This window comes from Acinonyx jubatus, chromosome C1 (genome assembly GCF_027475565.1).
Source record: "Acinonyx jubatus isolate Ajub_Pintada_27869175 chromosome C1, VMU_Ajub_asm_v1.0, whole genome shotgun sequence".
Lineage (NCBI taxonomy): Eukaryota > Metazoa > Chordata > Mammalia > Carnivora > Felidae > Acinonyx > Acinonyx jubatus.
The window spans coordinates 208,457,423-208,469,555 of record NC_069381.1 but is presented as its reverse complement, the minus strand read 5'-3'; the positions used below and the strand labels follow the sequence as shown (position 1 = coordinate 208,469,555).

The following is a 12,133-nucleotide window of genomic DNA, read 5'->3' as shown; positions in this document are numbered from 1 at the left end:
CAAGCAAGTTACCCTAGAGTTGCTGTAGATAACACCTCCATTTGTAAACTTTTTATTCTTCTCGTCGTCCTCTTTAGTTTGGATTTTGTCCACACCACCCTGCAGTGACCCAGCTGAGGGCTTTTCAGTGAGATCCTGAAGCCTGCCCTTCTAGCTTCCGACTCCTGGTTCCTGCTTCTTTGCCCCATTGACCGCTGGGTCCCTTTTGAAACTCACTGTGCATTAGCTTCCTTCTGCAGCTCCGTTCCTGTTCCCTGACTCTGGTCCCCCTGCCCCCACTGAATCCTTGTCCTCGGGATGCCATGAACACCGTTGGTCCCCAGGGTTTCCTTCTTGTCCCCTTTGTCTGTCGGTCTCCGACTGTGTGATACCTCCCTCCTTGAGTTCTTCCAACCTTGTCTCTGTATTTGCTGTGACAATTACAGTCAACCTTATAGAAATTACCTCTTTTTTTTTTAAGTTTATTTATTTATTTATTTTGAGAGAGACATAGAGAGCACCAGCAGGGGAGGGGTAGAGAGAGAGAGAGAATTCCAAGCAGGCTCTACACTGTCAGTGCAGAGCCTGACGTGGGGCTTGAACTCCCTTATCTTGAGATCATGACTTGAGCCAAAGTCAGGAGTCAGACACTTAACTGACTGAACCACCCAGGTGCCCAGAAATACCCTCTTTTTTACACTAAATCATAATTTCCTGAAAGGCAGTGACTACACCAGGACGACCTCCTCCTCCTCCTCCTCCTCCTCCTCCTCCTCCTCCTCCTCCTTCTTTTAAATTCTCTGTAGCTCTTGATATAGTGGCTTGCACAAAGACAAATGCTCAAAGCCATCTTTACTTGAATTGAAATTGCCGCTTAACGCTCTAATTAAATAAAGGAAACCAATATGAACATTTTCCCAGAAAATTTCTGCTGTGGATCATGAAATTGTTAGAAGGAAAATGCATGGAGGGACTTGGAGTAACCTCTCTTCAGACATACTGAAATGCTCGTTCCCCCCTCCAAAATTAGCTCAGAGCTGGTTCATGACTAGACGTGGAATACTTCGCTAGTGCTCACGACTTCTCAAGTTTCCCCCTATGCTGTCGATTTTTATTTTTTGCAGAACAAACTCGATGATCAACAATAGACTCATTTGGAATTTGGGGTGGCCAGAGCTAGGGAGAAAATATTTCAGTTTTTAATTATGAAAACACTGCAACAATAATAAAATTTTGGGAAAAAGAAAATTTTAAATTGCTCGTAGCTTTTCAACAGAATATGAGACCAATTATTACTGTTGTTGTTCCCATCCTTTTTAAATATCCATGTTTTTATAGTACAACTGAGTTTACCTGCGATTTTATGTCATTCTGCTTATACCTTCCTTTTGGTCGTATGTTTGATTTAGATATTGCCAGGAAGTCTTACTAGTTCTATTTTAAATGGCTGTGTAGTATTCCTTGGGGGAATATTTATCCACTCCCTTGTTGCATCTGACGTGGGGCTATTATAAATAATTCTGAAATGAACATCTTTATTCGTATAATTTTTTATACTTTCTCAATTTTGGGTGGGGGGGGGGAGAATTGGGTTTTAGAAATGAGACCACTGGGTTATGGGTTCGATCACATTGTACCTAATCATTTATTTTAAAAGCCTACAGAAATTTATAATGGAAAAGTTGAGAACTCTTTCTTTGTTTGCCAGAATTATTCTTCCCATGTAACCAGTGAACAAGAATTTCTGGATGTTTTGTGTATGTAGCTTTTCTCAAGAAGTGGGATAGATACAAAAATGTATAAGTCAGGGTTTCTTCCTTTTTTAGGCTATTATTTAAAAAAATTTTTTTTTAATGTTTATTTGTTTATGAGAGAGAGAGAGAGACAGAGTGTGAGCAGGGGAGGGGCAGAGAGGGAAGGAGACACAGAATCGGAAGCAGGGTCCAGGCTCTGAGCCGTCAGCACAGAGCCTGATGCAGGGCTTGAACTCACAAACCGTGGGATCATGACCTGAGCTGAAGTCAGACGCTCAACTGACTGAGCCACCCAGGTGCCCCTTTTAGGCTATTATTTAACCAGGGGAGCAGATGGAGACTGGCAGGCACAAGGAATAATGAGGCCAAGGTCAAGATGCCAATTGTAATTTCTGAAAGAGTTTAGAAACAGTTGGGTTCTGTGATGGTTGAAATACTGAAAAAATTTTTGTGGAGGAAATAAGTTTGAATAAAATAAGATGATGTCTTAAAGAGAAACATGATGTTCAGAGAACACTTAGAGTTCATTTTCTTTACCTGGCTTAATTTTCCTGGAGACAAAATAGTGACTTTCAGTTCTCAAAATATTAATCATGGCTAAATTGTGATGGCAACAAAGCTTTATAATGGGCGCACCACTCTTTGAATTTTTGCTCGTTTTAGTTCTAAAATTAACTTCTATACAGAGCCCTGTTGGAATAGAGGTCTTTTCAGAAACATTGCCTCTCTATCCCTTAATATGAAAAGTATGAATTTTTATTAGTTTTGACTGAATTACAGTTTATTTTTGCTTGAGACTAAACACAAGTTTCGTAATAGTGCGTGCTACATCCCTTGCCAATGGGTGATGCATGTGTCGTTCCACAGACTTAATTTGAAGCGTGGACCTGGTTTTCCCTGACAAAATAGGGTGTTTTTGAGGCAGATTTGGAATGACTTCGCACTCCTCTGGCAATCTTCACCTGTGTGTCAGCCAAAGTACACTGACTGTCGCCCCTCCTGACGGGACAGGATTCTGGTGATACGTCCAGAATTTCTTCCACGCATTAAATTATGGCGTCTGCTCTAAAGGACCTCAGAGGTTGGCGGGGGAAATCAGGAGCACAGATAAGTCGTGCCCTAACACGGTCAGCTCTCTAACAGTGCGGATCTCAGCATGCTCTCAGTGCACAATGGCGGAGAAATGGAGCTCCGTCTCGCGAGAGTCAGGTTCAGCTTTCCAGAGAGGTGGCGTTTGAGTCAGACTCTGACAGATAGAATGTGCCGGTGAGGAACAGCCTGGGCAGAGGTGAAGGAAGGCGTCCTTGTCAGAAGGGACAGACGCCCAGCCTGCCAGGCTCAGGGCCCCTGGGGAAGGCAGCAAGGTGGGGCCCGGGGTGCCTGAGGGGGAGGGTTAGAGGAGAGCCACCTTGGCACATGAGTGGTGCTCGTGACTGTCTGTTCTCTGCATTCAGGGTTTCTAGCTCGTGGTTGTTCAGCTCTCATTGACAAGCTGAGCAGTATGACAGATATTTTTTATATTAGGATTAGCAAGGCTGAGAGTGTAGAAATGTGAGTAACCAAGTACTCACTGGGGACTTTTAAGACCATCTTGCTTCAGAGTCATTGTGTTTCTGCGAAGATAAGCGTTTGTCCGATCTTGCTGCCAGAAAGCTCTCAACGGATCTCAAGTGACCCAGTATCTTTTGAAAAAGAGAAATAACAAGGGGAAAAAATTATCGCCAAAAAGCAAGAAGACCTCCAAAAGATGAAAATTGCTATTTTCCTGGGTGTTTTCATCAAATCCGTCTTATTGAAGTCTTTTAAGTTTAATGTGTTTAAATATTTAGCCTCGAGGGGTACCTGGGTGGCTCAGTTGGTTAAGCGTCAGACTTCAGCTCAGGTCATGATCTCACTGTTTGTGGATTCAGGCCCCATGTTGGGCTCTGTGCTGACAGCTCAGAGCCTGGAGCCTGCTTCGGATTCTGTGTCTCCCTGTGTCTCTGCCCCTCCCCTGCTCGCACTGTCTTTCTCTCTCTCTCAAAAATAAGTAAGTAAACATTTTTTAAAGATTTTAAATATCTAGCCTTGAATTTGCTTCTTAGCCTCATTTGAAAAATGTGGTACTCTGTGTGTGAATATATTCATCGTATTAATATTACACAGTCTTGATTGGCCAGTGTGTTACCAGAAACTCAGTAAAGATCATCCTTGATTGCTCTTACTTGAGATCTAATGGACATCTTTTTAGATTCCAGACATTCCTGAACTTCGGTTATGGCTGTATTTCCCGTGACACTTGAAAGCCTTTTTTGTCACCTGGTTTCCATTGATCAGCCACATGGGACCTTGAAAATATGTGTATCTTTGTTTTTTGATAAACACTTTGAAGCAGAAAAGACCGTTTTGTATTTTATTCTTTTGGTTGAGTCCATGCTACTTGGGAATCAGTGGGATAACAGAGATAGAAACTTCTGGGTGAAAAGGCCATACACACCCAAGTGAGGAAGAATTGCCAGTTTTATGCATATCTTTACATTGGCTTGATTTCATATATTACTTGGGTTGGTTAAGGACAGTGAAAGTCAAGGAGGCTCGTTCCTGTTACTAGAGACAGGGAGGGAACTAGGATAGGGCTTTGGGGGGTCGCGTCCCACCAGGCCCGACGCAGTGGGATTCAGGTGGTGGTTACAGGGAGAAAAGCCAGACAATGGTCTGAAAGGCACTTCAGGAAGATATCTGGCAGAATATTTTTCAGGGGTTGGATATGAGGGGCAAAGGATGAAGTGGAATGAAAAGCCATCCATTCTAAATGCTTTGCCAGGCTCCAGTAAGTTATTAGTATGAATACAGATGGGCCAGTTCTGTTTCTGTTTTCTCTTACACTTTTTTCCTCTTCTTGAGCCCGACTTCATAAGACAGATGAAAAAGAAATGATAGACAGAAATCCCAGCGAGAATAATTTCAGTGACTAAATCATGAGTCATTGGGCGTGGCAGTCCTTTGCACGATAATGAGCTAAGTAATGAAGTGGAGAGAAAATTAAGTAAATTCTGTTCAGTTACTGTTAGCTTTGTGCTTGCTTTTCACGAGGCTGTCAGGAAGGGTGAGCGTACCGTTGTGTGCATTCTTGCACAGAATATAATGTGACCTGCCTTCCCCTCGAAAGGGCAGGAGATGAGAGAGGGAGAGATCAATCCATTCACCCATCTTGGCATTCCAGTGAAACCACAGCAAAAAAAAAAAAAAACCTCACCCTTCAAATAGTGTTGGGTTTTTAAAGTTTTTTTTTTTTTTTCAACGTTTATTTATTTTTGGGACAGAGAGAGACAGAGCATGAACGGGGGAGGGGCAGAGAGAGGGAGACACAGAATCGGAAACAGGCTCCAGGCTCTGAGCCATCAGCCCAGAGCCCGACACGGGGCTCGAACTCACGGACCGCGAGATCGTGCCCTGGCTGAAGTCGGACGCTTAACTGACTGTGCCACCCAGGCGCCCCTAAAGTTTTTAAATAAAGTTATGAAATAATACATGGTCATTGAAAAAAAAGTCCAACAATATAGAACTCCCTGTTGTGAAAGCCAAAAATAATTCAGTGCCTCACTCCTACTTTTGCATACATACATGCATACGTAGGCTTTTTTTTTTTTTTGTACCCGTGGGAAACGGCGTTTGCTATAAAGACTTTTGAAGTGCCTACTTGTCGTGAAATGGGCTCCATAGAATTTTGTACGTTTGCACGGCCAGTCTGAGCTCACTCCCAGCAAACTACTTAGCAAGCACAGACCCAGATCCAGATCTCTGGTGGTTGCAAATCCCAGCTGCCTCTCTGACCAGCCTCGTGACCTTGCATTCTTTCCTCAGTTCCTTCATCTGCAAAAAGGGAGAATAAGGCTATCTGCCTCCAAGTGTCGTTACAAAGATCAAATTAGACGCAAAGCCCAGTGTGAGGGCCTGGGACATAGCTTGTGCACAACACATGTTCACTTTGGTACTCGGTGATCCAATTTAGTCTTTTGAATGAATTCTAAGTGCCAAGTGGCTCCCTCTCTATCCTGCAGTTTCCCCAAAGTAGAACCACTGCTCATTTCAATATCTGACCCCGCATCTGCACGTTCAGGATGCTGCTTATCAATTAGATCGATACCTTATAAAGGATCTCTGGCGATTTTCTGTTCCTTTTGGAGACTTAAAAACATGTCACTGATAAATTTTATCTTTCAGGGTTTTATCTTTCTGTTTGCTAGGCTTTGGGACTTGTGGTCAGAGAAAGTACAGATAAATGACTATGGTAGGACCTAAAAGCAGAGAATGAATTTGCTGTGTTCTCATAAGGCGTGGCCTCACAACAAACTAGCCAAGAGGGGACACATGCCAGCATGCACACACACACTTGCACATGCGCACACTTGCATACACACGTGCGCTTCTGGGAACCTGCCTTCGTGTAGTTCCAGGCTGTTCAGACACTTTGCTTTCAACGGCCACGGGGGCTGGAGATTCATTAACAAGTTACCCCTTTTGTGTCTGTTTCTCCGCAGGAATCCACTGTGAGTCTTACAAGGACCCCTGTGCTAATGTCAGCTGTCTGAACGGAGGCACCTGTGACAGTGAGGGCCTGAATGGTACATGTGTCTGCGCACCAGGGTTTACAGGCAAGTGATCCGGGAACTGGGTTTTAAAATTTGCCCCCAAATCCCTAAGATTGCAGCTGTTAAAAAAAAAAACACCCAAAACTCAGAATTCTCTGTGCATACATTATTGCAAAAATGTGGACACCACTGCAAAATGTAACCAGGCGGTGCTTGGATGAAAATCTACTTGAAAACAATTGACCGCGTCGTCACTAAATGAGGCTCTTCGGGATTCAGCATTTGCTACAGAGACTTGCTGAGATTGCCATTGCTAAACATTTCCAGAGCTGCAGCTTTGAAACATGAGAAATAAGCCATTACACCAACGCCTGAGAAAGTGTTAAGTGTTTGGGGAAGTGTTCATGGGAAGAAGGGGAAAGGAAGAATCAATTTGTCTTTTAGGGAAATTGCATTCAGCTACCATGTTTCTTTTTCCTGAAAGATACACCAGTTTGGGGATTTTGAAAAATGAAGGGAGGTGGTGGTGGGGTGGGCAAGGAGGGGGAAAGCCTCCAGCATCAGGGGCGATTATTGGTGAAGGTACAGACGCTGTAAGTGTGGGGAGCAGGGAGAGAAAGCCGTCAAGAGCAAAGCATGTTGGGAGGGCAGGGGCGGGGCTGGGTGCAAGAGAAACACCTCACTGAGCTGTGAGTGGGAAGAGCCACTTTGAGAGTCGGGAGCCTTTCTCAGTCACCCCCCGCCCCATGGGCTTCAGGGAGTTTTTGAGTCCCTGAAATTGGGTGTGAAACACTGTATGTATGTGTGTATGTTGAGAGAAGACTTTCACGTTTTTATCAGATTCTCAAAAGGAACTGTGAATCACTAGGGTAGAAAAGGTTCCATCCTTTGCTTGTCCATTGGAACCCAAGAGTCCTGAAATGTAGAGTGTAGGACAAGTCTGTGTTTTCAGAGCTTTCCCAACCAACAGAAACATCCAGGTCACTCTGGTTTGCACGTTGGGAAAGGTTGACCTATAAGGTGCCTGTAGAAGAGGGTAGGTCCTTAAGCTGCAGGAAAGCACGTGTTCTCATTGGCTGGAGAGTGTCTTGTCATGCTCCCCTCTCTCCTGCTGAGCCACTGTGGCCACCTCCCCAACCCTGGAGAATTTCACAGACCACGGGCGGGCTCCCATTCCATCCCTGGGGAGCCTCTTTTGTGCTTCTGGGGAAGATGCCAACAGTCAAGATGTGGGAGAAGCAATTTCTGATCTTCCTTCTATTTATCTGTGTCACATCCTGTGTTTTCCTTTTGGGTTTTCCTGGGACTGAGAAGTGGGCTCATTCCAGAAGATGATTCGCAGATGGTTTTGTTTTGCTGACTGGTTTATAAACACACACAGACATTTATACTCATCAATGGATGCAAAAATAATATTGGGGAAGCATTCTGGGTTTTTTTCCAGACATTTTTATCTCACAAATAATAAAAAGCATGGAGGAAAGATTAGAAAATACAGGACTGTAGGAAAAAACACTTAACACTGCCCTGCTTGGAGATAACCATTGTTAATATCTTAATACATATATCCAGAGATTTTCCTGAAGGTCTGTGCATATCACAGATAGTGTATAGTGTATATGCATATATATTTGAATGTAAAAGGAATCATGTTGCTCATACTATATTATAACCAACTTCTCGCTTAAAAATAAATGTAAATCATAAATATGTTTCCACCTGAAGAAATATCCTTCTGTCTTATCACTTCTAATGGCTGCCCTCTAGCCCGTTACATAAAATGTTGGTTTTTTTCTAACTCATCACCAATTCAGCTCTTGGGGAGTTGAGAACTTCTCTATTATAAACAGCATTGCAATGAGAATCCATGTATGTAGTTCTTTGTGTACTTGCCTGATTATTTCTTTGAGCTAATTTCCCAGATATGGAGTCCCAGGGCCCAGCAGAATATGTACATATTTCCATATTGCTCTTCAGAAAAAGCGTACCAAATTCACTCCAACCAAGAGTATACAGGAATATCTATTTTCTTGTCTTCACACATATACTGAGAATTGTCATTCTGTGACCCAAAATGCCATTTAAGTGTTGTCTTAATTTTCAGGTCTTTGATTCATAATGAAATTGAATACCATTTAATACTTCTAAATGATCATTTGTGTTTCTTCTTTTACAAACTCCCTATTCATACCTTTCTTTGCTTTTCTACCAGATGATTTATGTAAATCCTCCTTCCTTCCTCCCTCCCTCCCTCCCTCCTTCTTTCCTTCCTTAATTTCTTTTACTTTAAGTATTTATTTTAATTCCAGTTAGTTAACATTTATGTTAATCTTTATTCTTAATTTGCAATAGCCCTTTATATTAAGTATGTGACATTTTATATTCCATAGGGTGCAAGTATTTTTCTACTGCCATTTGTCTTTTAAATATATAAAAAGTGTTTTGTTTTCATACACCATATTTTATTTTCATACCATTAAATCTCGATATTTTCCTTCGCTTTCTTTTCTCCTGTACTTTCATGTTACAAAGACCCACCCGTCAAGATCTTATAAACATTCTCCTATGTTATCCTAATAGCGTACGAGTTAATTCTGTGCCTGCGAATCTTTAATCCATTTGTGATCTTATGGGAGACAAAATGCAATCTTTTCTCCAGAAAATGGAGCAAGTCTCCGACTGCCTAGTCAGCGCTCGCTCTTGGGTGTCTCTCAAAGGCACCTTGAGCTTATAGATTTTCTTCTGCTTTCCTTCTTTAAATGTTGGCTACCTCATTAAGTGGTATTACCAGCACCTCAAGTTGTTCCGGCCAGAAACCAGGGAATCGTTTGGCACCCTCGTCCTCTTCTCCCTTACCTGTGGCCAACCACCAAAGAATCCTAGAACCTCTTAGATCTCACTTCCCGGAGCTGACGCCAGGCTGCCTTCACCTCCTGCCCACACTAGCGCGGCCCCCCTAGCCGGTCTCCCCACGCCCCTTTACCTTCACCCCTAACACATCCTCCACACTGTGGAGATCTCGTGAAATGAAAATCTAATCCCTTTGCTGCCCACTTATACGTTGCCTGTTGGCATTTCATTGGTTTGTAGAAAAAGATCAAAGCCCTCAGTGTGATTGCCAAGAACCGGGCAGTCTGGCACCATCCAGCGCTTCCCGCCCTGCCCTCGTTGGTTCCCGAACACCAAGTCAGGGGCTTCTCAGCAGCGTCCTTCCCTCCGTCTCCTGCCTCCTGGTCTCCTCAGCTCCCCACCCCCCTCCCTCCGACCCCTAGGACTTCTTCACCGTACTCACCCCGATCACAGGGAGCAGTAGGACCCTTCCATGAAGCAGTCTCCAGCGTCACTCTAATTGGTCTTTGGAAACAACGAATGTCTATTTCTATTCAGCCTGTTAAACCAGAACCCTGTTCTGGCTGCAGAGGACCACAGAATGGTTCCCAAAGTTGTTTGGAGAGCTGTGCTGTTAATATGTTTTACAGGACACTCGTCCCATGAGATGCTTCTTGGAAAAAGCATCTGTGGCCAAATTTGGGACATGGTACATGCTGTGTGGAGATTCATAAAGGGTGTCTGGGAACCACAGGCTCTAAGAGGTCTTACAGTACAGAATCTTATTTACCTTTGTTTATCATAGAGCCTTCTCTCCCCCTTAAAAACAACTGCCTGCCCTCTTTGACTTGCTACCCCAGAACCAAATACTCTTTCATTTTAGCAAACCTTACTCTCGAGCTCAAAAGCTCCCTAATTGACTGAGTGCAGTGAAGTAGGCCAGTCCTTGTATAATTAAACATACAATGCAGTGTCACATTTATCTTAGGAAGTTGGTGGTTCGGGTTTATTTTGCTCTTTTCTCTCTAGGTTGTTTTTGGGTGGGACCTTAGATTATTGATTCGAGGCCCCTCCTCATTTCTAATGTGTGTATTTAATGCCATAAATTCTCCCGCCAACAGTTCTTTGGCTGTGTCCCACAAATTTTATGTGCTATTTCATTGTCATTTAATTTGGTTTAGGTGCCTTTAGATTTTCTCTGTGATCCGTGGAGTATTTGTAAGTGTGTTAAGTAGTTGGGGCTTTTCTTCCCACACACTTTTGGGCACTTCTGGGTTGCTGGCTTCTCCGGCATCCAGTCTGGAGGATACGAAGCCGAAAGAAAGCTCGGGAGCTCACTGCCATGTTGTTCCTTGGGTCCTGAGTTTCCCAGCCCTTCTGTCTCCTGACTCCTCAGGGTCTCCTCATGTTTGTCTTCTATATCATGTTAAGGGTTTTTGCTTGTACTTCGTTGGAGGAGTAGAAAAAATGTTTTTGCTTCACCATTTTGGAAAAAGTCTCATCCTGGCTGTTTTTAGAATTTTTCCTTGATTACTGGCATTAAACAAATTGATCGCGATGTTCCTTGGTGTGATTTTTTTTTTTTTTTAAAGCAGGCTCCACACCCAACATGGGGCTTGAACTCATGACCCTGAGATCAAAAGCCACATGCCATACTGGCTGAGCCAGCCAGGCACCCCCTTAGTGTGATTTTGTTGGTATTTATCCTGCTTGGGGTTCGTTGTAATTCTTGGGTCTGTGGTTTTATACTTTCATCAAATTTGGAAAATTTTTTAGCCATTCCACCAAATATTATTTTCTGCCTCACTCCCCTTTCCTGGGACTCCAGTTACATCTGTTAGACCACTTAACATTGTACAATAGGTCGCTGAGTCTCTGTTCAGTTTAACATAATTTTTTTTCCCTGAGCTGCAGTGTGTTTAGCTTCTGTTGCTGTTGTGAAGTATACTGGTTCACTCTGCAGAGTCTAAATTACTATGAAAACCATTCAGTTTTGTTTTTCAGTTCAAATATTGTATTTTTCATATCTAGAAGTTCCATTTTGTTCTTTTTTATATCTTTCATTTTTGTCCTCATTTCATTCGTGTTTTCTGTCTTGAGCAAACCCCGTGTTTACTCACTGTCATCTGTTATTTCTGCATCTGTGTCTCTGGATTGATACTTCTTCTGGTTACGGGTCACGTATTCCTATTTCTTGGCACAGCTAGTGGTCGTTGTGTCGATGGATGGTCTTCGTGAGTTAAATTGAGTGACTGGGTTTATTGTGTTTCTTTTTTATGCGCTGGCCTTTTTCTCTGGCAGGTAGGTAAGTTACTTGCTGGCCTGATGGATCCTTTCAAGTGTTTTGTTTTTTATTTTATTTTGGGGAAGTCGATCTGCGGTCGCCATGTCTCTAGGGATGGTTGTGCCCTAGTACTGAGGTGTGACCGTTCCTCACTGAAGCACTGGGTGATCGGTGAAATACCTGCCTTCTGACTTGTGAGACTTTGAACACTTACTTCCCAGTCCTCTGTGGGCTCTGGGAACTGTTTGTCTTTCATCCCGTTTGCTGGGCCTGTGGAGCTCCAACCTACTCACGCACAGTACTCAGCAGCACACTCGAGGGGACGCGGCGTATTTCTGATGCTCTTTTTCTGACTGGCTCTGTCTTCTTTGGAGTCTGTCCTACAAATGGCAGCTACCTTGTCCTCCACAAACTCTGGTTCTTCTCAGTTCAGTGGAACACTGTGTTCTAAATGGGCTCCAGGCAGAAAGCCAGGACGATTCTGGTACTCAGCTGGTTTGTTGGCCTTCTCTCGCAGTCACAGTCCTGCCCTGCCTGTTGTCTAATGTGTTAAAGTGTTTTTCCTGAAATATGTATGTTTCATCCACTTTACAGCAGAAGGCCAAGAGAGGCTTCAGTTACCCCATCGCGGCAGAAGAAGTTCCAAATAATTTTTATTTGTTTTATTTAATTTTTTATAAGTTTATTTATTCATTTTGAGAGAGAACAGGGACAAC

General features: G+C 43.3%; 1 protein-coding gene across 1 annotated transcript in view; it reads left to right on the top strand.

Annotated features, from left to right (window-relative positions):
• DNER (delta/notch like EGF repeat containing) overlaps window positions 1-12,133 on the top strand; it is a 312,842-nt gene that overhangs the window by 279,346 nt on the left and 21,363 nt on the right. The window contains exon 10 of the mRNA XM_027048560.2: window positions 6,254-6,367. Within this exon, the coding sequence (XP_026904361.2) occupies window positions 6,254-6,367 (114 nt within the window). The remainder of the gene's footprint in view (window positions 1-6,253; window positions 6,368-12,133) is intronic.